The 26,130-nt window shown below is 46.9% G+C and overlaps 3 protein-coding genes across 3 annotated transcripts; all 3 read left to right on the top strand.

Annotated features, from left to right (window-relative positions):
- Positions 1–302: 302 nt before the first annotated feature.
- On the top strand, positions 303–1,940 carry N7446_004993 (putative amino acid permease; the record flags this gene model as incomplete). Its single annotated transcript, XM_058513741.1, has 1 exon — positions 303–1,940. One exon carries the CDS (start codon positions 303–305, stop codon positions 1,938–1,940), a length of 1,638 nt encoding a protein of 545 aa, XP_058375070.1.
- Positions 1,941–3,023: 1,083 nt separating this feature from the next.
- On the top strand, positions 3,024–6,030 carry N7446_004992 (uncharacterized protein; the record flags this gene model as incomplete). The annotated part of the gene is made up of 2 exons (XM_058513740.1): positions 3,024–3,581; positions 5,101–6,030. 2 exons carry the CDS (start codon positions 3,024–3,026, stop codon positions 6,028–6,030), a joined length of 1,488 nt encoding a protein of 495 aa, XP_058375069.1.
- Positions 6,031–22,207: 16,177 nt separating this feature from the next.
- N7446_004991 (uncharacterized protein) lies at positions 22,208–23,444 on the top strand (the record flags this gene model as incomplete). Its single annotated transcript, XM_058513739.1, has 2 exons — positions 22,208–22,756; positions 22,863–23,444. The coding sequence occupies exons 1-2, from the start codon at positions 22,355–22,357 to the stop codon at positions 23,442–23,444; spliced, it is 984 nt and encodes a 327-aa protein (XP_058375068.1). The 5' UTR covers positions 22,208–22,354.
- Positions 23,445–26,130: the final 2,686 nt, after the last annotated feature.

The following is a 26,130-nucleotide window of genomic DNA, read 5'->3' as shown; positions in this document are numbered from 1 at the left end:
CGCCACACACCATTCGATTCGATTGTAATTCGAGAAGTGTCTTGGCTCTCGAAAGCTCCTAGACACACTGCCTTTGGCGTTCCGCAAGATGAGCTTGACCGTCGGTGCAGCCCCGGTTCCGAATAGCCTAGACGCCAAGGAAAACCTTAAATGATTGCGAACCACCAAGGCAACCTTGATTGGCCGGCCATATGGTCACACTTCTTTACGTCATCCGAAGAAAACCCTTCTCTTCCATCTTAGCTCACGGAGACGACTTCTTTGGCCCGTATCCACTTTCTGTTGAGCAACTCTCTGCAATTATGCCAACTCAAACAGAATCGGGATTTCCTCTTACAGAAGAAGCAGGCTCTACAGTACCTGATGGTGACATGGAAAGCATTGAGCGCGGCTTCAGAGAAGTATATGCTGTCAGGCAAGGTCTTCACCAGCGGCACATTCAGATGATTGCTTTAGCTGGCACAATTGGCACAGGTCTATTCCTTGGCTCTGGCCAAGCAATTGCAACAGCAGGCCCCTTAGGTGCCTTCCTTGGATATACTATGGTTGGCCTCGCTGTGTCTGGTGTCGTCCTTGTGGTTGGGGAGATGGGTGCTCTAGTGCCTCTCAGTGGAGGTCTCATCCGTTATGCAGAATTCTTCTTCGACCCTGCGATATCTTTTGCGAACGGATGGAATCAAGTGTACTTATACTTGGTGGCTATTCCTGCTGAGATCGTGGCAGCCTCGGTCTTGATTGAATTTTGGATTACCGTTAACAACGCAATATGGATTACTGTCTTCAGCATATTGGTGCTCGCTACTGCGCTAGTATTCGTCAGATTCTACGGGGAGCTCGAGTTTGCATTCGCGACCCTGAAGATTTTGCTGATCATCGGGGTAAACCTTATGGCGCTTGTGATTACATGTGGTGGAGGACCACGTGGTGAATCTATTGGCTTTAGATACTGGAGAAACCCAGGGCCTTTTGTTCAATATCTGGGTATCAAAGGTTCTCTGGGTCGGTTTCTTGGTTTCTGGTCAAGTCTGAATAATGGCATCTATGCATACGCAGGAATACAGAATATCACTATTCCCGGAGCTGAGACGAGATCTCCAAGGCACGCAATACCAAGAGCAACCAAGCGCATCTTGTTCCGCATCCTCCTCTTCTATGTCCTGTCAATCTTCATGGTTGGTTTAGTTGTTCCTTCTGATGATCCCAAACTCCTTTATTTGTCTGGCACAGCTTCTCAATCCCCGTTTGTTATTGCCGCTCACCGTGCAGGGATCAAGTCAGCACCCTCAGTCATTAATGCTGTCATCCTTACTTCGGCGTGGTCTGCTGGCAATTCAAATATCCTTTTTGGGTCTCGGATTCTTTTTGGCATGGCAGTCCATGGACATGCTCCCTCGGTTTTCAAAAGATTAAACCGGTTCAGCGTCCCTTATGTGGCTATTAGCCTCCTCGGGATCTTTATGTGCTTGGGGTATATGTCCCTCTCTAACTCAGCAAGCATGGTCTTTGGATGGCTGCGCGATATTGTAGCGATCTCCACCTTAGTCGACTGGGGAATCACCTGCACCGTATACCTCCGATTCTACTACGGTTGCAAGAAACAAGGGATCGACCGCTACAGAGAGCTTCCATGGGCGGCCCCTTTTCAACCCTACTTCACCTGGGCTTCGCTTACGTTCTTCATCCTTTTACTTCTCACTGGTGGTTTCAGCACATTCATCCACGGCCACTGGGATACTCAAATTTTTATCTCCGCATACATCAATATTCCAATAGTCCTGGCTCTATATCTCGGCTACAAATTGTGGAAGAGAACGCGAATCATCGCCTTAGAGAATATTCCAATTGTCGGTCTGATCCAGTTCTACCTCTGTCAGGAGGACCTCGAGCCAGAAACACCGCCTAAAAAGGGACTCGCTAAACTCAATATTCTTTGGTCGTAGGGTCAGTTAGAATTCACATTTTTGACTAGGCGAGCTCTATAGGAATTTCAAATTGTATTAGAGTATGATTTCTGCCACGGCCCTGAGACAGTGTCGCGGTCGGGTGGCTAACGTGGGATTCGCAAGAACAAGGATCAGCGGCCAATGAACGCGGAAGAGCTGGGACATTACCTTGGCCTTTGGTAATGTTACTAAGTCTCAACGAGTTGTTACCCATCAGATATATCTTTTCAACTTTCGTATAGCACTGCACCACGCCTGCCGACCTACTTTATTTGCCCGTTTATCCATTCCCACTGAAACAGACAAACTCCGAAGATAAATGCTTTTCTGTCATTACAATTTACTGTGTGGTGCCATTGCAATGGCTGAAAGGCAGGGTGCCAGTCTCCCACCAAGGTTTCAATACCACAGACATACAGCTGGCATCCTGGCACAGGTATATATGAACTCACCAACACTCAATTGGTAATCCTAACACATTCTGCTCCTGAATGCTTGTCATCTTGGATGAGACGAATTCGTCCACTGCCTGGGTGACCGAGGAGCTCGCCGTTAGGAACAAGAAAGAGCTTGTGGATATTCTGGTCAAACTTGGTGCACATGGCCAATACGCGGGTACAGCATAGCACCGGATAAAGTCAAGGAAAATTATACAAAGGGACGTGGTAAATGCCAATATGAACGGATTCAAAGCTGACGAAACCTAGTAGAATCGGTCCGAACCTTTCATGCAAACAAGCCAAACAAAAGGGAAAACTGATAACAGGTCGGCAAAATCCATCGCCCCTTCTCTCGCATTTTGGTCGACCCGTTACACGCAGCCTTCGCCTACACTCCTTCAATATTTAATAGAAGGCTGCAGTGGCATCATAAGAGCTACCCGGGTAGGCAAATGCTTCTCTACTCCCTTCAGTTCACGTTGTTATCTATTGCTGTTTTTTTCATTACCGGCGAAAGTTGAGCACTGGTACTCCGTGAAGCTGACATAGTTAGTCCAGAAGCTGCTATTGTTCTCCCCGTGAACCCAAGCTTCACGGAGAAATTGTCAGCCGGTAAACATTATTTGCCTACATCCCTCTCATGGATCCCAACTCAACGTCCTTTGGACAATCGCTCCCAACCTACTCCTATGCGCCAGCCACAAATGCGCCACACACTGGATACATTTCATCACCGGAGTCGCTTCGGGAGAATGAGGACGACAAAGACAATAAGACACCACTACATTCGCTTCCATCTATTCGGGAGGCTTTGGACAACAATAGTCCATTACCATACCCCATGCCAGAATTACTCCCTCGTCTGCATTTCGCGCATACGGCATCGTCGTACTACCAGATCAGGCGACCGAGTGCGGGACGTATGCCAACGCCCCCAAATAATTTCAGTAGATCGTTGGCATGCTCAGCGATATGGGATCATGGCTATCCCCATCTGTCTCAGCTGCAAGTAGAGGTGTCGCGAACGAACCTCACCTCGATCACTACCCAAGAATCAGAAACCGTGTCACTTGACTCGCTAAGCATGGCCAAGTCTCCTATTCAGAGCGCCAAGACAGACATCACCCCTGTCTCCGAGTCACTAAATCCCTCCGAGTTCGCTGACGTTGAACCAGGTGTCTCAGTCACCGCTCAAACGGTGAATTTCAAAAGACGTATCCCGAGATTACACAAAGCGGCGTTGTCGAACAGGAGAGTGTCAAATGCATGTGGCCCTTGCCATTTAACGAAGGCAAGGTGCAGTGGTGAGAGTCCTGAATGTCAGCGCTGTAAGACCTCTCAAAAGAAATGTTGGTATCGGGAAAATAACCAAGAAGACACACAGAAGTAGGTCATATTCCTGCAAGGACTGGTATTACTTGCATTGACAATTTCAACAGAAAGCTTGAACAGCTGTTTTCTCAGGTACAAGATTATAAAGCCGTGCAGCAGCAAATACATTCAAGGGCCAATAGCGAGGATGCCAAGCTTATATCCAACGTGTTGTCAAAGGTACGCCGGAACCAGCGTCCCACAGATGAAACCCAAATTGATAGTTGAGTGGCTTTAGCATCTCTAGTTTCTATACTCACCTGTCTCCGCACCTCAAACTATGTAATTGACGTGGAAGGACAAGTGTAATCACATTTTGGGCCTGCAATATGAAAAGAGATGTAGTACTGAATGCGCTGCATGTCTAGGCTGGCTCGCCGATCGGCTCTATTTCAAGGCATTTGGGTTCTTTCAATTTGCTGTGTCCGACACGGGGTGAGTACAAAATAGGGTTAGAAAAAGAACCTAAGAGAGTAAAGTGACGGAACCAAGTTCGATTCATCCAAAGGCGGTCACCTCCGGAAAATCGATAGCACTCTGCGACCTACGGTGACTGGTCTTACGCTTTTAACACGCCTGGATGACCCACTTTCTCACCGCCTCTACCGCCTGCCTGATACACAAGCTGCTAAACACGCTAAATTGGTTGGTCGTATTTTATACGTGTCTTCAGTGTTAATAGTTTTCTGCCCCTTATGTCTCCATTTTACTGCTACTATTGCTACTGCTACTATTCCTCTATGGCAAGGTCCACAGAACTTACCCCTGCCTTGTGAGAACATATGTGAACTAGGTTCTATTGAATGGGGTTATCAACGTATTCACAATTGCTATCGAGGAGTGGAGGTACAGAACGTCCCGAAACTGATGCAACCACCCACACTAAACTCTTTGATTATTTCTCTGACCCTAATGCCAAGACTCGTTGGTCTATAATAAGAATAGGCCGGGAATACCAATATGCTGTATCAAGGCCATCGGGATACTTTACTCTAACTGAAAACCTTATCACGCGGATTGATGTCATTCAACCGTCATGCCTATCACTGGGCCGAATGAAATACGTCTCACTCTCATTTGTCGGATAGTTTTATCTGAAAACTCGGCTGCTATCGTACTTCACACCTGCCCCTCCTTGCTCAGGCTTTTCTACTCGAGACATCTATCGACGGTGATCACCGTTATAAGCACACAGCAAATAAAGTCATACCGATGGCCGATGACTGCTCTCATTCTTGGGAAATGATTCCTCCATGGGGCTCGCTGCCCATAGAACAATATTTGGTTGTAGGAGATATACAATACACCTGTTTATTTACGATTTATCTTTGCTAACAGCTCAACAGAGAAATTGGAGTCACTCCGCGACCGACGCACCTAGCCAGCAGCGGCGGCGACTACTTAACCGGTTTCTTGAACTTGATGAGATTCCCGAAGAATACGTTTCTTTGGATGAGTCCCTTCCGCGAACGCTAACGCCAGAGGAGATTGATACCATTCTTAAACCCTGGCGATCCGATAACGACCTGCGTCGAAAAGCATACTATATGTCTAAGGATAACGTGCTTGTTTTTCTTAGGACCCATTATAACCCACACGATGATGGCAAGCTTAAGGGCTGGATTCATAAAAACGATCTGTTCGAAGAAAACGCCTGGTGGGCATGTCTCAACGATCCGTACTTATTTAATTTTGGCCCAGACTGGCAGCGGGTATACGAAATCATGCCTGAGGTCGCTGGTCACGTTGATCGCAAGCGACGATCTGATGATCCGAGTAAACTAAAACATTTTCGAGCATCGTCCGCCAGAAGTCTACAAACAAGGGATCAGGAATGCCTCCATGGATGGAGAGAGAGTCTAGTTAAGATGACTGGAGAGTTAGCGAAACCTCCACCGAACGTCACCTTTGCGACGTATATTGTCATCGCGGATCAAGAGGCTTTTCAGACTGGACGTTTACGACTGTTTTGTCTTGACAATGGACGGAAAATTGTCTGGGAGCCTCGCGTTGAGCTGGTCAAGGATCAAGGTGTGCAGTGGCTCAAAAGCGACACTGTTAGACAGTCCGCTACGTGGACTCAGATCGAGAACAGTGACTGTTCCAGTCTTGGTCAGGCTTTGGAGCTGTGCGCATTCCTGGACGAAGGTTTTGGTTGCTTGTTGGCCGTTGGTCACAACAATGGCTATCCGCATGGGAGATGGAATCAATTTACCGCCAATGGTCAGCTGTCGACGTGGTTGCTGCAACAAGTTTCTTGCGGCTTGGATGTCTGAGGTGGAATCGAGGAACAAACACAGGATTTGGCTCCATGGCAAAAGAAACTGTCTCTTGACTTCTTGCTGTAGCTTTGTGGAGGACAACTTCCCTTCTGCACTCGCCACTGAGAAGGTTCGATGTTTTGTCATTGAATGCTTCAGCCATTTTGAATCGCCCAGGCTTTGCTCGAGGCAAAGACTGCTTTCAGCAAATAATATAGGATTCTGTGTATGGGCGGTTTTGGTGCTAAGATGGAGACGGACTAATCCTCCAGGACCTTTTCGTGTGATATTATTGTAGGGAAATAGAGCCCGTAAGGCCTTCATGCGGTTTGAATTTCCAGTAAAGTACAGCAGGGAGGGATATTGACATTTCGGATAGGGCAATTCCTGCACTAGTTGTTCGAGGCGGTTGGTATCAACTAGATTCCATGCTTCATGCTCATTGACGAGGTCAAGCCAGGCAGCCATTAGATATCTTGGGAGATCTAAGAAGAAAGAGTCTACCGGGGACTTTATAGGATGGCTCCACACCCAGATTAAACTTGGCATTTTCTTGTGCCGCCTCAGAATCCGATCTGAACAGAAAACATGTCAAGCTTCAAATTCCTCCTGACAGTGAATTTGTAGATGATGGCCGCTTAAATCAAGTACGCAGCAACTTTCGTGCTCTGGCTGAAGCCATTCGTTTTTGGCTTTGAAATCAGATCACGCATGGCTCACCGCAAGTGAAAAATGCGACTTTTCTCACAGTAGAACCTGTCGAGCTAGCTGTAGCAAGCTTTCACTACCGACCATACAAAGTGCTCACAATTTCCCTGGTCGGACTTGCTCTCTTCATATTAGCCCTTAACTTTCTCGGTCATGGCGTCTGTTGCGGGCAGCCATACATGTATGCCAGCTAAGATAGGATCGAAAACGATTCCCTTTCTTGGATTGAAGCCCGCACTTCTTCCATCGCGCTCAGCGTCGAGTGGAACTACGGGGCTGTGTCGAGTCAACCAGATCCATCACGCCAACGAAACTACGTATGCCAGAATGCTCAGAGAAGAAGCACAAATGGATATGCGTTTCAGCATCACGGTTGGTGTGGCTAACTGGGCGCTGCTTGCTGGCTATCTAGTCGTTCCCGGCACGTTCACATCACTGCAGACTTCGAGCCAGGTTGAAAAGACGTTGCAAACCAACAAGGCCGGCCGTACCGCTCTACATATGATCCAGAACCCCCCGTTACTCGCTATTGCGTGTTTCCTTTTTGCTAGTGGCACTGCAGCTCTCATGTGGCTGATGCACGTCCCAAAGCTCAGGGGAAACTACCCCTGGCTGATTAACAAAGTGTTTGTGTAAGTGAGAAAATCCCACTTGAGAGGTTTGAGAAGCCAAATCCAAATCTAACGCTGAACTAGTCCCCTATGCCTGCATGCTGCTGCCGGACTGCTGACCACTGTCGTCAACGTCTGTACGTCGCAAGGTGGGAATTGGTCGGTAATGGCTATTATAACAACTGCTGTTACTGGAGCAACTCTTCTGATCTGTTCAGCACTTCTCGCGCTTTACAAATTCTACAAATTGGAGCGGATCAGAAAGGAAGATGAGGATATCCGACGTTCGCGAGCCTCGATCACGTCTGATACGTGATATCAGAGCTTTTAGGGCTATGAAGGGCATCTCTATCGCTATGGAAATGGGATTGCTCTTTCCCTTTATCCTTCATTTTAGTCTTAACCCTGACTTTGGTACTGCAGAATCCCTTTTCCTTCTGGAGTCAAGTCGTGAAATCCCAGTCTGAATCTGCATGTGGATTTTTATGTATTTCCTGATATCTCGCTCGTTTACAATGTCACGCAGAATTAAGTCTTGTTTAGCTTTCCAATCTCAATACAGTATTCAGCATATAGTTCTGTCTTGAAGTCAAGGAGCAACATTAGTCTGAGGGCAAATGGCGTAAAATTGCATGTTTAACGTAAAAGAGGGCTTCGTTCAGAAGCTCTGAATGAGCAGAAAATTGAATATCGACTAAATGGCACTCTATGGCGCCACTCTTACTCAGGAACAAAGCGCATTTATGTGAGGTTAGATGAAGTTCCGGGTCAAGTCAGTAATAGTAAAAGAGGTCATTTCAAAAACCAAATGCACACCTGGTTCTGTATGAGTCTAACCACTTGCAGGCCAAAAAAAAAAGCAGGTAAACTTTGCATTTTGCAAACCGTCGTTTTGCTTGATTCAATTGCTCATTTTGAAACCTATCTAACATAATCAATAAATGAGTCCTTGAGGTCAGAACAATTGGGTTCGTCGAGCAACAGCTTACTGAAAGTCACCGCAAATGACATTCACACGAGTAACAAGGATGCTAAAAATTTCATACGTTGATTGCTCAATCTTGCTCACAAAAGTGCTGGCTTGATTCAATGCTTGAAGGAAGGGCGGCTCCAAAAGTGAACTTCGAGGAGGTTGCCTCCAGTTAGACGAAGCGATCATACTTAAAGCCTGAACTTTAGACCTCACCAGAGACGCATAAAGCGTGTGCCATCTAGCCTCTTTATTCCAAGGCAGGGATTGAACGGGCTAGAACGCAACTTCATGCTCAGTTGCGCTTTCCATCATGCCAATAAAATTGAAATCAGAGGCCGACGCATTTACTTGTATTTCACTATCAATATCCCGGCCCTATGTCCTGAGTACGGTTTGACTTGATATCTGAAATGCATAAATATCTGCCATCAACCGCGTAAATGCTTTGCTTTTCACGGAAAGCATCAGGCCTGGTCCCAAAATGGCCTCCAACAGTGGAGTAAAGAAAAGCTCTCTTCCCAAGGACAACCATTCCAAGCTTGTTGAAATGGAAGAACTAGCAAAAAGAAACTCGATATCTTCTGCAAAGACCAAGAGCGCAGCTGAACAGGTGAATCTCTCGAAAGGACCTCGTCCAACAGACAACTCGTCAGACATACACGATAACGATCAGCCTAGCAACATTGGTCCAATTGACCAAGCCAATTCTTCATTGCCATCACATAGCTCAGTGGTAGAGTCTATCGAGAGAGATGACACCCCGATGCATGACGCTGGGTCGGTACATCAGGCTGGAGAGGGGTCAAGCTCGAATATTCATGAACGCCCCTCTATGGCCGGTCATCCACAAAATCGAACCGATCTGTCACCGGAAGCCCGAGGTGCTAGCGAGTCCAGAGACCCAGAGCTTTTAGCCAGCCTCGATCCATCGAACGATGACGAGGAAGGCGACGGGATTGTGGATGGATGGGGAACCCTTCGACGATCAACGTTCGTCATCCTCCAGTACGGACCTCGCCATGGAGCCAGATACAAAGCCAAATACAGAAACGGATATACCAATGACGACATGAACAACATTTCCGATCGAACTTTGCGGATCTCCCAGCTCAAAGATGGTCCAGGGAACAGAAGCTGGCGGTATACAAAACACAATGTTGTTGGAATATACGGGGTTGCGTCGGAGGAAAGAAAAGATCCGAATAAAACATACAAGTCTGATCCATGTGTTTGGCTGAAGATCAAATGGAAGAACTTGAAGTCGGAAGATACCGACAAAATGCAAGGTCTTTGTTCTTGGATTCCCAGATCTGATTTCGTTCGCTTTTGTAATAGCAAGCAGGCGGCAGAAGCAAAAATCAAAGAGGTCTGGGACAAACAAGAAGAACGCTATCTGCGCGTGCTCCAGAGCGACGCTGGAAGAGGCAATGAGGATCGGTCCCCCACCCCTTGCCCACTGGGCTCAGCAGCGAGGCAATCACCTGAGCGACAGCCTACACAACGTCTCAATTCACCTGCAATCCATCTCTCAACTGCAGGCCAACATGAAGCGCCCCCTTCCTCCACTGAGAATTTGCATCCGGGACAGGGGTCGCCAACCGACCCAATCAACCTCGACGTAGACGAGGCGCCTCACAATCCGGCTTCCTCCGGCGCTGCTTTGAGCTTGAACACCAACAACGTGCAGAGCAAATCCAACGTCGCAATTGGCCAAAGAGCCATACGCACGGAAGCGGAATTCATTGCAGAAAGGGAGGAAGCGGAGGGATGGCATGATCTGGATGATATGCAGAGAGAATCACGCCTTACGGTGGCCAAAGCCATGTATGACCTGTACCGGGACACAATTGCCCAGAATATGCAATCCCAAGGCTCGGTCAATACTTCAGTTGGCCAACGACCAGGAGCAGCAGTCGCTGCCCATTAAGGCCCTGTTTTCGTCTTGGCTGTGAACGTTAAATTGGGGGTTTGAATTTGCCAGTCAATAAATTGATAAGTAGATTGATAGATGTTAAACCGATAGATAGCCTTCTTTTGTTCCAAATTGACACTCTTTGTTTTTCCTTTTAATTTCTCTTGGCAGTCCAGAATCAAAACAAAGCGGCCAGGGAGAAATGATCGTGCGTGACTCATGTTTCCTGCCTGAAAGTCTCTAGGCGTCTGATTCTATCTTTACTGTATATCAATACCCCTACTCCATGACGAACTTTACGTAGCCGCTAGTTATGAAAACTACGATGACGAAAATGAGAACCTTGGCCAATGGGAGGTAATACCTTCTTACATTTGATATCAATCTGCTATTCCTATACGGAAAGATTTACCTGATTGTACTCTAGTAGTGGCTAACTCGATTTCCCAAGCTATCGCGCTTTGATGCACAACAGAAGCAAACAAATGGGACGATAAAATCCACCAGGGAGTTAAGAGCCCATACTAGAGCATGGCAACATGAGAAGGTGAGAGTGGTGAGTGGTGAGTGGTGAGAGTGGTGAGAGTGGTGAGAGTGGTGAGAGTGGTGAGAGTGGTGAGAGTGGTGAGAGTGGTGAGAGTGGTGAGAGTGGTGAGGTGACTAGCTTCCAAATACATAGCACACAGCATAGCACACAGTGGGTATAACAAGCTCAACAACTTGAATGCGCCTGAGGAGGTTTGCAGACAAGGTTCATTTTGAGACCTTCTATTTAGCGCAGCGATATAGCCTACTGTTGACGTCCATGCGAAAGGGAAAGCGGTGGCTCAAGCGTTTCTCCTGATTTGGTTTAGAGGTGAAGGCAAATTAACAGAAAGAACAACATAAATATGAGGCCATTTTCCTTCTTGAGTCCCTCACTTTATTCACTTGGAATACCTTTGGTTCCTCGATAATATACACAGATCACGTGAAACGCAGGCCAGTAACCAGGTTTCGCCAGAGGACAAGGTAAGAAATTCCACACAGATTTCGTTCCCCACGATGTCTCTAACAGCTTAGGTAAGGTCTAGGTAACGAAGCCGTACCAGTGTGTAGCTGGATCAATTGAAGCTGGTGCAACTGCCCTGCTGAGCCAAGTCTGAACGCCCATCAGAACTTCTCAGCCAGCATCACATGCACAAACTCAGTAAGTAGCTTGCTGTAAGCCAATCACATTGCTATGTTCCAAAGTTGACAAGTTATAGTATCGAAGACTTTGCAGGCGATAACACTCTGAGCGACCGTACCACTGACGCTTGGGGCGGAAACAAAATGGCGACCGCTCAAAGCACGAACACAACCGGAACGATAGCCTGGAACAATGCCTTCGTGCCATTGACTTTGATAATCCCGACATTCACACTGCCAACGGCTAGTACGGTGGAGGCTGGTACCGTATCTGACTTGCCTGCTCCTACACAACTTGGTCCTACGAGACCTGCGGAAGCGTCTGGAGTTGTGGCATCTTCGGCAGCAACTCGAGGACTAGGCTTATGGTATCTGCTTCTACTCATCGCGATGATTATTTGTGAAAGTCTATGATTCATGTGGGGCCTTTAATCAGTCTGCAGGATAGGACCCTACCGGTGAGGATAAAGATGCCCTGCTTCATTAACTGAGAATCAGAGTGCTATTCTATTTTCCCAACCCTGTAGAAAAAGTGCAACTCTAGGAAACACTTGCTGCGTCTTTCTGAATGGCCAAATGCGAGTTCGTCCTATTCAAATTCCAAGAGCATAGAATTCGTCTTGGTGATGTTCAGACTTTCGAAAAACGTCCACTCTACCGTAGGCAACAGCCCCTTAGCAAGCTCGGCTTTTTGCGAATCCTCCTGGACGTCGAGATACCTCGTGGCCTGCAATTTTAATGGCATCGTTACTCGCCATCGCACCTGCCCTGCTGTTCCATCCTTGTAGTATACTTCAAAGTCCATGCACGGGTCATTCCACGGTATTGAAACAACGTAGCTGCCACAGTATCTGACAAAGTGTTTTATGGACCTGTATGTATTAGAAACTAACAGTAGTGGCTATGGAGGTGGTTAGCAGAACTCGAAGCTGGGGAACGTAAGTGGAAAGTACCTGTGGACGACCATCCAGAACTTCCAGGGCACACTCTGTCTGCTTAGCCAACACCAGTTCCTTGAATTCATTCAGGATAAGCAATTGAGCTCTTTGCTGTAACACCAAGTCTGACAGCTTGCCAACCTCGCTCGAGTACGCATCGACATCTGCCATTAAGCTTTCGTTCTGCTTGATTCGATTGCGACGCCTTTGTGATGCCTGAGCCTGGTTCTTCCGCTTATTTGCTGCGGCGGTTGAACCGGAGTTATCCCATTTGAAGGGAATCCTCTTCGTATTAGCGGGAAGGGCTGGCTTCTCCTCTTCAGGATCCGCGCTCCGAGTCGCAATGGCTGCTTCTATAGATTTTGGGGACTCAGTGGTCCATTGCTGCTGTCCGGCAGTTTCTGGGGGCAGGAGTAGGTCTTTTATCGGTCTACCAAATGTTAGCGGCGGTCAGATATCTTCCAGGTATAAGCTAACAGTGCTCGAGAGATCAAACGCTCAGATGTCATCTTGGAGGGGTCGGATTGCTGCTGAGCGCATGAGATTAGTCGGATCCTACGGAGCAAAAGAGCACTATTTATGTTACAATCTGCAGGACAAACCGCACACTGAGTATAGTTCACAGCCCTCCTTGCAATGCCTGGACTGTGCCCCACAAGTACTCCTAGGAATTGAGGAAGCCTTGTCGTCATCTCACAATTACTTACTACAGCAAGTCTCCATGCTTTTGTGCTAGCCGTGTCACGGGACGACCCCCAACCCTCCGGGTAGGGGGTGTCCCACAGCCATAATGCAATTAACCTCCATAATGCAAATTTCCTACCTTTTCAACTTTTACGCGTATTTCTACCCACCAAAAATGCCTAAAAAAGCTCGTGATGAAGAGGATCTGCTAGCTAAGGCATTACATGCTTATACTACGCGAAAATTTTCATCTCTACGTAAGGCTGCGGACCATTATCGCGTGTCTTATTCGAAGCTTCGCGGTCGCAAAAACGGACAGACATTTCTCTCCGATCGCCCTACCACCAATAATGCATTGAATTCGAATCAGGAAAATGCATTAATTAGCTGGATCGAAGTGCTAAATTCTTGCTATACACCTCCAACTGCAAAAGATATTGAAATTGCCGCAAATCGCCTGTTGAAAATAGCGGGTTCGGAGAGAGTTGTTAGTTCAATGTATAGCTATCGGCTTATACGGCGTCTACCTCCACACATCAAGCTTATTACCCAAAAATCAAAGGAGTCTTTACGAATTCAAGCTGAGGACCCTGGAGTTATTAGCCATTGGTATGATAGGCTTGAGTGTCTCTACCGTGAGCATGGTTTTGAACCTCATGAGATCTATAATTGGGATGAAACCGGCTTCCAAAATGGAGAAGGACTTAACCAACACGTCGTCTCTACGCGCCAAACTGCTAGTATTGCTACTGGAGATCGAGGTGAAACTATTACTGGCATTGAATGTATTGCCGCTGATGGCTGGGTGATGTTTCCGTGGTTTCTAGTCAAAGGTAGCGTCCACATGGAAGACTGGTATAGTAATATGTCAACCTCTTCTTCGGCGTACAAAATTATCCACTTAACGTCTAGTGGCTGGACGGATAGTGAGACTGCTTACCGATGGCTATGCTCATTTCATGAAGCCACAAAAAACCGCGTACGACGTGGGCGACCGAGGCTTTTGCTAATGGATAATCATACGTCTCATACAACTATCGAATTTCTCGATTTTTGTAAGGAAAACCTGATTATTCCTTGGTATTTTGTACCTCACACGACTCATATATGTCAGCCCCTTGATGCTGAGGCTTTTTTAAGCCTAAAACATGAGTTTAAAATGGCGAATACTGAGGTTGTGGCGTGGGGTGGAAGCAACGAAAAACGCGATTTTTTCCGCAATATTGACGCCGTCCGACGCCACGCCTTAAAGTCCAAAACTATCCAAACCTCGTTTAAATCTACTGGTATCTGGCCACTAGATCCGACACAAGTTTTGGGTAATTTAGGGCAGTATTCGGACGAAGAGACCTTACGTATGTACGACGAGCCGTCACCTACCCGCGAATTCCCAAGTTCAGCGACCAATTCTCCGCCCAATTCTTATGCGCGTATTGAAAAATTGGAGAAGACAGTTTTCCCGCTACTTGATAACCCGAATCCTGATTTACATAAAATTCGGAAGCATCTACGGCGCGCAATTGATGCCGGAAAATCGTCTCTATACAATGCGGAACTTGCTGAGATGAGTCTTGCGCGCGCCCTTAGCCATAAAACGCCTGGGAAAAAACCTACAAAAAGCAAGCGATGGGTGAAGGGTGCTACAAAGAGTCCCCTTTCATCGATTTCAGGCAATAGGCTAGTACAGCGAAGGTGTGAGAAAGAAGATGAGTCGAAGCTTCGTGCTTGGCGGAAAGACGCAGAGAAAATGGCGGCCGATTTGGCGGCTAAGGAATTGGAGGAAACACTTGAAAATGAGGAGGTTGATACATTATTGGCTAATGAGGCTATTGATGGGCTTTATTTCTTGGATTCTGGACCTTATACGTCTAAAAAGTGAGCTAGAAGTTGAAGAAATTGAAAATTTGCATTATGGCTGTTAATTGCATTATGGCTGTGGGACACCCCCTACCCGCGAGGGTGGGGGGCGGTCCTGTGACACGGCTATATACATTTATGCCCATGTCATAAGAGCCTGCGCAAATAGTAACGAATGTGGGTAACATCATATGTGACCATGGTATCTGAAGGAGTGATGCTGTTCTTCGCCACAATCATGCCGAGGAGAGTGTTGTTAGCAAGCCAGGAGACCCTATGCCGCGTAGCTCCTAGGATATACCGGGCATTTCATAGGATAGTGATTCCACTTCTTAAGACACTTCGATATACACGCAACTGTATTTGATCTCGTGTAATTGAGGCTCTGGGATTCTTTTCTCTTTGTTGGCAGTAAACATGTTTGGCTTTATTCACCGCTTATATTAGGTACGTACACAAATCCTGGCCTTGCCATCACTTAAAGTAACTTGGACGAAATGCGTAATCTTTCATCTGAAATCAAAGAAGGCCAAGGTTTGAGCGCCATAAGAGACGAATGGTTGATTCGTTGGGGGCAAATACTATTCAAGAGATATTTCTTGATGCAAAGCAAGCAACCCAGCAAAATTGTTAATTGTCAACTGACTTTGACAGATATAGTCCAACAACCATAGGCTACTAATTTGAGGGGTATCACTTTTCAGTCGCACTGACGTGATAATATGATGTCGCGACCAACAGACCTTCGTGACAAGGGCTAAAGAGGTACATGGAAACCAAGCTTTAGAGCTATAAAATCCATCTTCCCCCTAGGTCTCCCACTGTACTTTCCATAATTCGCCAAAGTCACACACAATGATGAAACGCAATCGGGACAAACACAGCCGACCGCCCACCGTTTGGATAGATGAATCGACTTTCCACCAAAGCCAACTAGATTCAAAATCAACTGCCACGGCGGATATGAATGCATCGCCGAGTCAGATGAGGAACGCAACAGCAATCGCCCTCGGATCAAAAAAGCCACGGCCCAATCCCCCGGATGCAAGGATTCCACACCTTAACCAGAACCCATTTGATATTTTCGAACCCGTTGCTGCATTGCAAGATCGGTCTCTAGTATTTGCCCGACATAGGGCAAATAGAGGAACGTTGGTTCATATTCAGCAACTGGAACAACAGATGGCTCCCGCTGCAGCCTTACTAGAACTGATGGGACATATTTGCCATCCCAGCTTTCCAAAACTGCTTCAATATTACCACCATGACACATCATCTATGTTGGTGTGGGAGCCAACTGAAGTGTCAGTTGATCACATTCTAGCCTCCAGCTGCTCGATCACCGCTGATGAGATTGTTAGCATTGTCAGACCGGTATGTCAAGCAATGCTACAATGCTTTGGGATCATTCCCCACTAATCCAGAAAAGGTACTAGAAGGCATCCAATACCTACGCGAGCTCGGAAGAGCACTCGCTACCCTTGGCCCGGAGACGATTCTGCTTACACAGTCTGGTGATGTCAAGATTAGTGAGATACCCCCTGGCCTAGTGGATATCGTTCGATAAGAGACTGACGCTCACTAGGGGGCGCTGAGAGTAGCTGTCAAATCAGTCAATCGGAAATGAATTCCGCTACGATGAAATTATGCGCTCTAGCCGATATCGTCACCAAGTTGATGTTAAAGAATCGGACCTACGAGTGGGAACAGGAGATCCAAAATTTACCTCGGCAGCTGGAAAGTGTCTCCATTGAGGAACTATTGCAGGTAGGTTCATCCCGATGCACATCATGCCATCAGCTAATGTGACAGAATGAGACATTCACCCGAACGTCCAGCGAAGGGGAGTTGAAGTTGTTGGTTAGTATAGCGAACAAGACTGCATATCACGGTATCAAAACTTACTATGCTCGTTGTTGAGCTACAACGCACTGAATCGGGGCTGGCTCTTTGCGTGGAGGCATCACATTTCGAGAAAAGGTCACAATTCTATGTTTCCTGCTGGCTAGTTGATGAAAGATACCAAAGAAAAAGGTGCACACGGTATAGCAGGAGATGGCCTGTTCCGGCATACTGACTTTTGGAATTGTTTCACAGATTCCCACTCAATAATTGTTGTTTTTGTTTTCTGTTCCTCATCAGGTATTTAGTTTGCATTCCTAATCGCTGTCATGCTTCGTTCACTAGAATCAGATTTGATGTAGCACGTGTAGTCTATTCGCTTGATTCAATTTCGAACACAATCGACCCGCTATAATCTGTTTACTGCATGGCGGTAAAAGCCCACCGCTCACCAAGCTCATTTACAGGGCTAAGTGCCATGACAAACACAGCAGCTAGGATGTGGCCCTGTACCGATACAGTGGTATCGTATCTACATATGGCGTCCTGGTCATTGACTCGATAGTGGCCATTTGTACAATTCCCAGTTCATACCGGTTTGTCGTTTTACGGTCAATTTCTGCTGTCGCCGGTAACTTATCGATACTTCCGGGACAAGAAGGCGAATGTCTACATATTGTCTGGCAGCGCTACCATCTACTCTGGCGAGTAACACGGCAGAAAATGCAAGCAACTCTATGGGCGTGTTCTCGGACGACTTTGATGGTGACTCATTCACTTGTGAAGAGCGCGCATTTTACGTGCATCTCACAATTGCCGACACGGTTAAATCAAGCCCAGACCAAGGCGCAATTCCGGGCTGAGGTTCGGACAGCTAACGGCCAATGGAGTGGAACTTCTTTTCTTGTCGCCAATGTGCATTTGAAATCGAGGTTACTTGAACTGTTGAGACCGCTTAGGATTTTTGTCATCACAAAAGTACCGGCCAGCTTAATTCCGTTGTTCCTCCTGCTCAAAATAGTGTTGCGGAAGTTCACGATGCGTTATTTGCCACGGGCCTGTTTGATTGCATTGTTTAAATGAGCGATAAAAACCTTGAAGTTGACGGAAACGAAGTGGAAGACCTCGATCAACATGGTTGCGATGATTCACCGTTCCTTGCATGGTGTGGCATGAGATCAACGACGAAGCGGATAGAAATGGCTTTCTGCGACAAGAACAAAGCTACTAATCTGCTGTTCTTGCCCTACGTTCCCTTAAGAATGCAGAGCTGCTATGCGACCCCATTGATCTTTCAAGTCACTACTACAAAACTCGAAAATCGGATGTCGGTCTGATTTTTCCTCGACTCAACACTGCTCTCGGTAAAAAAGATAACCCCAATTATGGCCACTCAACCAAAACCGAAATCAAACCCAACAGACGCGGTTAATCAAAAAGCGCGCAGGCGAAGAAACACGCTTTTCAAAAAAGTCTCTGAGTACACCACGGAATGCGATGCCGACATTCATCTCATTCTTCGCATGAAGAAATCTGGGAAGATGTATGTTCTGACGTCAAACTCAACAAATTGGCCTCTCTCTGACAACCAGTTAGTAAGTTCCTCTTTATCATCGATGTTGTCGCTATGAAGATATTAACTCGATCTCAAGATATCGTATCACCCTACACCAATCCTGAAGGTTCTAGATGGCCCAAAGTCCAAATCGTGAGACTTTGTCATGTTATCAATAAATTTCACCTTCAATTTGAATGTTCTTCGTCAGGATACCTCGCGAATTATCAGTCGACCATCTTGCAACTATGATTATTCCCGAAATGTTTCTTTTGTTTGATTCTTTCTATTTGCTATGAGAAACGGTTGATCTCCCACGGATTTCTCTTGCACTATGGCTTCACTTCGAAAAAGGGACTGTCTGGGGTACATCCCAAATAAGCACAGGTTTCTCCAAGCAACCGCGTTATTGCTGCTTTGGCCAGATTTTGAAGTTCCATGTAGATGTGGTATAGCAATGTACGATAGAGTTGGTCCATGGATTGCGTGATATGAAAGTACAGGTTGACGAAAGGACGTGCAATAAGTTCCCCGTCTCACATAATAAAAGCTGTGACAATCAGTACTCTTTAGTATTTCGCATTTGCTCTCTCCTACCATATAAGAATGCTGTTCATTGGATCTAGTGCCCATGCACTAGTAGACAGAATAGCATTACAGGGCCATAGCCGGGCAGCTAGGCCAGACTACATCCGGTCGGATGAACCGGAAGGATAATGCCAAATATCGTTTGACGCCAAAACTGGGTGTGAAGAGAACAATTATTGTTTCAAATTTCCTGTCTCCACTTTTTCACAGTCTTGTATATTACTTTTTTATTTCACCCCGTTCTCCATGTCTCTCACTGACCTATCGCTCCGACGTATGGATATCGACCACATTTCACCTATCAAGCGCAGAGTCGCATTGCCTCCAAAATATTCACCAGTTACATCGTCTGGAAAGACTTCAAATCAAGCGTCACGGCCGAGCTGTCGCTAGCTAGCTAGCACGGTTATGTCTGATCATCCATGTCCACCACCAGCCCGCAGCAAGCTGCTCAGTCCTTAGCAAGTTCAACGAGACCCAGCCTGCATTCTTGGCAGGATGCTTAGACATCGAATTTGGGCGAGAATTCAGATAGACTCAGTTCCAGTGACGGCAGAGATTCCGATGATCCAGTCGGACCGGTGCTTGAATGGCTCTCGGGGAATGTTTCTGAGTACGAACTGTCTTTGGAGGGAATGATCTTCTTCCCGGACAAATAGCTCTTCGCCCCGTGGTACCTATGGACCAAGTTTGGCAATTTGAAACGGCGCTGTATCTTTTCATAAGTCGACGCAGATTGCATTGTCCTCTCTGGTTCCGCAGATGACCGTGGAAGGTTTCGATCAAAGTGATTCAGATCACATGATCGGCGCTGCTCCCCGGATCCACTCTGGCAGGTGCAGGGGACGGCCACCGAGCAGAGACGGTTGAGCACAGAAAACTCCAACTTCAGCTTGACGCTGTACACCACAGTCTTGAAGCTCACTTGAATGTAGTGCAGTTTGTATTCCGCCACCAGGAGGAGAATATTCACGAATACCACGATGATATTGATGCAAATTAGATGGATGATGGCATTGCGGCTCTCGCGACCTCGGAACGCACTGATAAGTCTGAAAGCATGAACTGCTTCGTATATGTAAATGCCGCAGATAACGAAATCTTGGATGCAGAAGCCCGTCAATTGGATTCGGTCGAATATCGCGGCAGGTTGAGCAAAGCGTGCGTTGCCGTTGTTGAGGCCAAAGAATAAGACGGTCATTGGAATATGTAGGATGCAAAAGTTCGTGAGTATCATCCACAAGACCCAACGCACCTTTCTCGCATCGGCGAAAACGAGATGCAGGCGCGAGTAGAGGACGAGGGCTTGGCCAGTAACCATAGCGTGCCATCCGACTATGAAGGGGATGGACGTCGCGAGATTGGATGACTGAGACAAGAATCGTGCCATGGCAGGAATGGCGTGCACAAGAATGCCCCAGGATGCGAATTGCATGCTCCAGAAATATAGGCTGCGGTAGTGTTTGAACTTGTCAAATGTGACGATCCCTGTTTCAACGGCATTGTACGCGCCGATCGAGAACATGGATACAATTTGAATGATGGATATATTATCCATAAGAATGGCGCCCACTTTGGGGGGCAGGCTGGTGATGACTGTATCCATGGTCTGATAGGAGTTGGCACGAGCACAAAGATGTCTCTTTTATTTGAGTTGATGGATGGGATCAGTAGCGGTTTTTAAGGGTTGTTTCATTGAACCAGGATGTGAGCGTCCTCACAATGAAATCATGACACAATAGCTAGTGATCTCCTAAGCTCCAAAGTTCTTAGAACACTTATCAACTAGGATTCTAGCCTTGAATGGGTTGGGTGGGTCGACAACAGAGTTATCTATACCGTAGAGCTACGAAGCATATGATTGAACCTCAATCCCAGCCCAGTCATGTTGGTGGGAGGGGTTTTTCCCAGCCAGTCTAATAACGGCATGCTATCACTCAACTGGAACAAAGGTTCCTTTCCATCCAAATCATATTAAAAGTTTCTATCATAACAACCGTGGAACGCAGAGCAGGATCCACGGTCGGTGACCAAGTGTCAAACTATCGTGACAAATTATTTTTTTATGTCACGGAACCGCGTGTTCGGAATACTGCGATGATTCATGGCAATTAGGTTTAAGCTCCGATCTAGATCTCCCGTCTGCTTCTCCACTTACTTTTCAGATCTATCATGCTTACGGCTGCTGCTACAGTGTAACTGATTTACTGGAGCAAATGGACCGCACTCATCACGATTTCGGCCTTTGACATAGAGTATGTGATTAAATGGCTACGATGGTGTTTATGAACATTATTGGTCGCGCGATCCTGAGTATTAGCAACGTTGGAAGAGTGCTAAGAATGTAAGATTCCGGGCCCATAGAAGTTCGGTCCCACAACGCCGACTCCTTTCATTTCCAAAAGCCAGTCGGTTTCTCGGCTTTTAGTACAAACACCGGACAATATGTTTACAAGGGTTTTTCTGTTCCATCCAATATTGGCATAAACACGTATAAGCTCTGTCAGTGATACCGGAGTAGCGCGGAAATTGAAGCAAGGGTAGGGAAGTAAATATCGGAAAGGTAGGGAATACGCTTATTTGGGGATGGCTGATGCAGAATGAAATACATAGCTTCTAGAACGTTCTGTAAATTAGATAGACGAAGAAACAGAAGGGACGGATGACCGAAGGGCTCTAGGAAACCATGACCACACATCTTGTTTGTGTATCATTCTATTCTGGAAAGACTGCGTGATATTCCAAATACCTCACCTGCCCAAAACGTAACTCCTCAGCAACAAAGCCATCCTACCCGCACGACAACAGCCAGTCTGGGCTTGTGGATCGTGTCCGGACCTTTGCAAGTCCTTCAAATTTTTTCTGAGTGCCACAAATAGAACCTCCTTGATCTACTGTCCCATGGGTCATCGCTGGTGTTTCATTGTAGAACTGTACCAGCGTCCGTCCATATTCATGCGCATTACTCGATTGGTCCGACGGGAGTCCCTTGTTTCCAACGTCTCATCAGGATTGTGATAATAGCGTTACAATCTCGCAAACGAGGTGGCGATTGACAAGGGACCAAATCGTGAGCCTTGGTAGCTGAAATGGCTCATATGGTTGTTCTGGAAACCAGGCTTTGGTTCTGTCGACAGTGGAACTGTAGAATTTAGATCTTGCCTCTGCTATAACAGCGTTCATCAATGAGGGCCGTGACGGGGGAAGGTCGCTGCTATTAACAGGATGGCGCCATTTATGCAGAATTGTGCAAGAGACATCAATTGGATTATACCTAAGGGCAAAGAGTCTTTCTCGGGTGTAAGAGCGACACGCATTCTTCAAATGTAGCCTGTATTGAGACACAACTGGTTGCATGGATGTAGTTCTCTGTGCGGGCCGGCCGATCACTTCCTCCACAATGGACCGGCAGGATTTCTTTTTCTCCTTTTTACCTTTTTTTTATCCTTTTCTTGTTTACACTTCGCGCTAGCACCCCATAGGGTCCAGTCCGGTGTGCAGATGGTTACTCAATCTTCTCTGATCAAGGTCCAGATGCCAGCAAACAAAGTCTTGGCAAGGGCACAGCGTTTTCATTTCGTTTCAGATCTCTTGCTTTGGTCTCCACCTAAACCTTTAAAATCGTTGTTCCCCAGGAGGCTACATGTACTGCGATCATTCGTGTTCTACAGTTTGACCGCAATTTGCTTGAACCAACAACCAACAATAATCCCTCGAACGGAAGGATTCAGTATGGCAAATGACTCCAAGCCCTCTCGGAGTGCAGGACGCGGTGCTACCAAAGCAAAGTCTCATACTAGCAGATCGCGTGCTGGTTCGCCTTGTTCTGTTCGGTCGACAGTCTCTACGTCCAAGGCGGACCGTAATACTCTGAATCCAGTGGCGAAGCTACGCAAAGACCTGGTATGTCATTCCCTATCTTGTCTACAGTTATTCGTACCTTTCTGCACCGAAAGACATGATGCGATCTTCCTTCGATAATGTACTCTTGGCTGACGAGCGTTTCCAGGGACATTCTATAACGAAAACCGCCCGGAAGAAAGATTATGAGGCGACACATCGACAATGTTTGGATGTGATGGACCAGATTCAAGAAGAGTTTGAACTAGCTCTTGGGAAAATGGACGACGAGCGAGCCCATGGTTCCCAGTTGGTGCAGCGTCTGCACGTTGAAAAGGCCCAGGAAACTTCGAACCTACAGCAGGCTATCGAAGCAAAAGACAAAGCCTTGGAGGAGAACCGGAGGCTTGAAAGAGAACTCTGCCAAATCAAGCAGCAGCAGGACTCATTTGACGCCACCATGCAGAATCAGGTCTCATGGAACGATATTCAGCCGGTCTTGCGTCAGACGCACTGTGAGCTGGTATCTGCGACCACTCGGCTCTGGAACACGATCGATGCCCTTCAGAATCGTAGACCAGCGTCGTGCCTGCCTGGATCTGAAGTAATTCACGGAACTTGGCCCGACCAGGACGGCCCGCTGGGGAATTTGGGTCACAATGCCCTACCCGGATTCTCCTCATCGAGTAATTACCCACTTGTTACTCAGCAGGTGCCAGCTCCAACCAACCACTATGAATCACTGGTGTGAACCACGACAGACCTAAGAGTTTGGTACAGTACGGCTTTGGCAGTGGCGGAACTTCATAGTCAATTTCATATAACCACCTCGCAGGTATATAGCTCAAGGATTAATCTTTAGCAACACCATCGCCATCCCAGGATAACAGCAGAATAGAAAACAAATGTATCTATTGGATTATCATCCGCTATAGTAGAACGAATTTTCACGTAAGATCGTAGTTAGATTATCAGACTATCGCTCTGCCAGTTGGACGGAAGAGAGATTGCTCCAGGGCCGCTAAATGTGGTTAGAAATAGGGGCCCACAGCCCGGGTGGGCGATGCAGTGTGACTTGAAATGATTGCCAGGCCATTGAACTTCCAAAAATTTTAATCGGATGTTTATCGTATCAGGTTGCGACTTCGAGCCGGTCAGGACAGGAAGTTCATCTCACCGGATTTCCATCGACGCTTTCTCCCCTGCCCCGCAGCGCTGCAGTTATATACAACTTAAGCGAGAGTCTGCCAAGGTGAAATATAATTGTTAGCAAAGCACAACGGCATAATGATAACTTAGCTAACAAGGGCTGGCATCTGGGTCTAGGCTAAAGATATAATTTCATTATATCCATTTCGATATGACTCACTTCCGCGACCGAAGCGATCGTCTAGATGTATCACCCTCAATAGCATTGTTCTCCCCCTCTTTAGCCCTCATTTCCATAGCCGTCTCCACAACCGCCAACCGACTGCGGATGTCCTCCAGATCACTGCGAATATTTCCAATCCAGCTGTTCTGGTTATTCAATGAAGTCTGCATGGACCTGGAAAATAATCAGTGTTTGCTCTTTCCCTGGTGGGTCGCACGACTGACTTCGTTCGGACATCTAGTCTAAATGCTGTAAGCAGACGTACCACAAACATCATTCCTGGGGAGCGGATTGACTCACTCTGCGAGACATTGGAAAATGATCATTTTGCAGTTTTCGGAGAGATCCTGTCCGGGTTCTTCCAGTTCTTCTTCTGGTCTCGGGCCCATACTCCTGGTGCGTGGAGGACTTTCCTGGCCATCATCCGTTGTGATTTCGTGGCGGTGGTTGCCAAAAGAGTCGTCCTCCTGAGAACACTCATCCTCCGTGGTATCACCTGCCGCGGATCTTGGCGGACTCCAGATATCCTCAGACCCGGAGGATGACAGGGACAGTGCACGTTGTAAACGGCTCCGAAAGCTTTGTCGTTGATCAGTAAGCGGAAGTTTTCGAATTCCACCCATTGTTGAATATGAGTCACGCTGAGATAATGAGTTTTGTAGTCAGACGGTAGAGAAGAAGTCGCTCAGGCTTTTATGAAGAGTTTGTTCTCCAAACCGGAGCTTGTGATATATGTTTGCAAGGCCCACTATCTTCCGCACTTAGCACAATTGTCGCTTGATTTGGAATTCATTTTAGCCAATCAGGCACGAAAGTCATTCGACTTTTGTGAAAAAATTCGTACCAGGCAAATCTTTTGCTTTTAAAGTCTGTTTCATGTTACCTCACTCAGTACCCAGTGGGGCACGGTTTGCGAACTCATTACTATGTTCTTTTCCACATAAAGTCATTATATTCAAGATTTTTAGAAGTACGAAACTGAAGGTTGTCGTTCCTGTAGCTATGAATATCTTCGGACGCTGGGAATTCGGGGGATTCTGAAATACGGAGACGATAGTTCACAACTCATAGACTGACCAAATCGACTGTCCAGAGTGGTCCATGGGTCATGTCACAAGCCTTCAGAAACTTTCAGATGAACCAAGGGTACTATCTCAGCTTTTGCTGGGACCTGGAGGGGACTGAGGCTCACCTTTCCTATCCATGCGGAGTTCAAGTCGTGCCATTGCCTGAAAAGGTCTCTCTGGTTCCTGTTAGTTCATGCGAGCGCTATGCCTCCTCGAAGCGAGGTAGGCTGGTCGGAATGGGAGGAGAAGAACCTTCTCTCCTGGCTGGTCGCCCATCGGGCGCTGTCGTGGAAAGCCCGCTCCGACGCATATTATGAACAATATCAGGTGGACCGAAGCGTTGAGTCTCTACGAGGGAAAATGTACCATATCTTGCGCAAGCAACGTCGCACTGGTGCCAGATCGCCTAAGCATTCAGGCAATCGAAACCGAGCAGGAACAGTTCGTCGATCGGTCGGCCGTAGGGCTTCATTGGCAACTCTCCCAAATAAAAGGCCTGCGCAAAGCAACATTGATAAGTCGTTTCAAACAATCTTAACGGCCGAGCCTAGCCATATCGACAACATTGAATCAACCAAGACGAAACGTTGGAGACGAGGTATGAGCTGACCTTCTTCCACCGATTGTTACAAGCTGATCATCAATCACAGGCCGCGCGATGTCATTACTCCGTCCGTCACGGCGTAAAGAAACGCGATCGTCATCGCAGACTTGGGACTACGTACATCGTGTCTCTGCAGCCAGGAACATGAGATACCGATGCGCGGAACGTCCATGCCATCAGCAGTTCGCTGGCATGCGCGCTACATTGTGATCGCCAAGCAACCATAGTAACTATCTCGATGAATTAGTGTTGTTGGATGATGCTACAAACGGAGGATGTGGCAGCTGAACAATCAAGACGCAGCATGATGAATATCTCAGTGATTGTATGTATGAATTCAGCGACTTTCAAAATATAAACAAGCATCATTCTCTGGAATTACAACAATACCGAG

The sequence above is a fragment of the Penicillium canescens genome, assembly GCF_028828765.1.
Source record: "Penicillium canescens strain IBT 15451 chromosome Unknown utg000003l_segment0_segment0, whole genome shotgun sequence".
NCBI classification, from domain to species: domain Eukaryota; kingdom Fungi; phylum Ascomycota; class Eurotiomycetes; order Eurotiales; family Aspergillaceae; genus Penicillium; species Penicillium canescens.
Note: the sequence above shows the minus strand (reverse complement) of the source record. Positions and strands in the feature narration are given on the sequence as shown.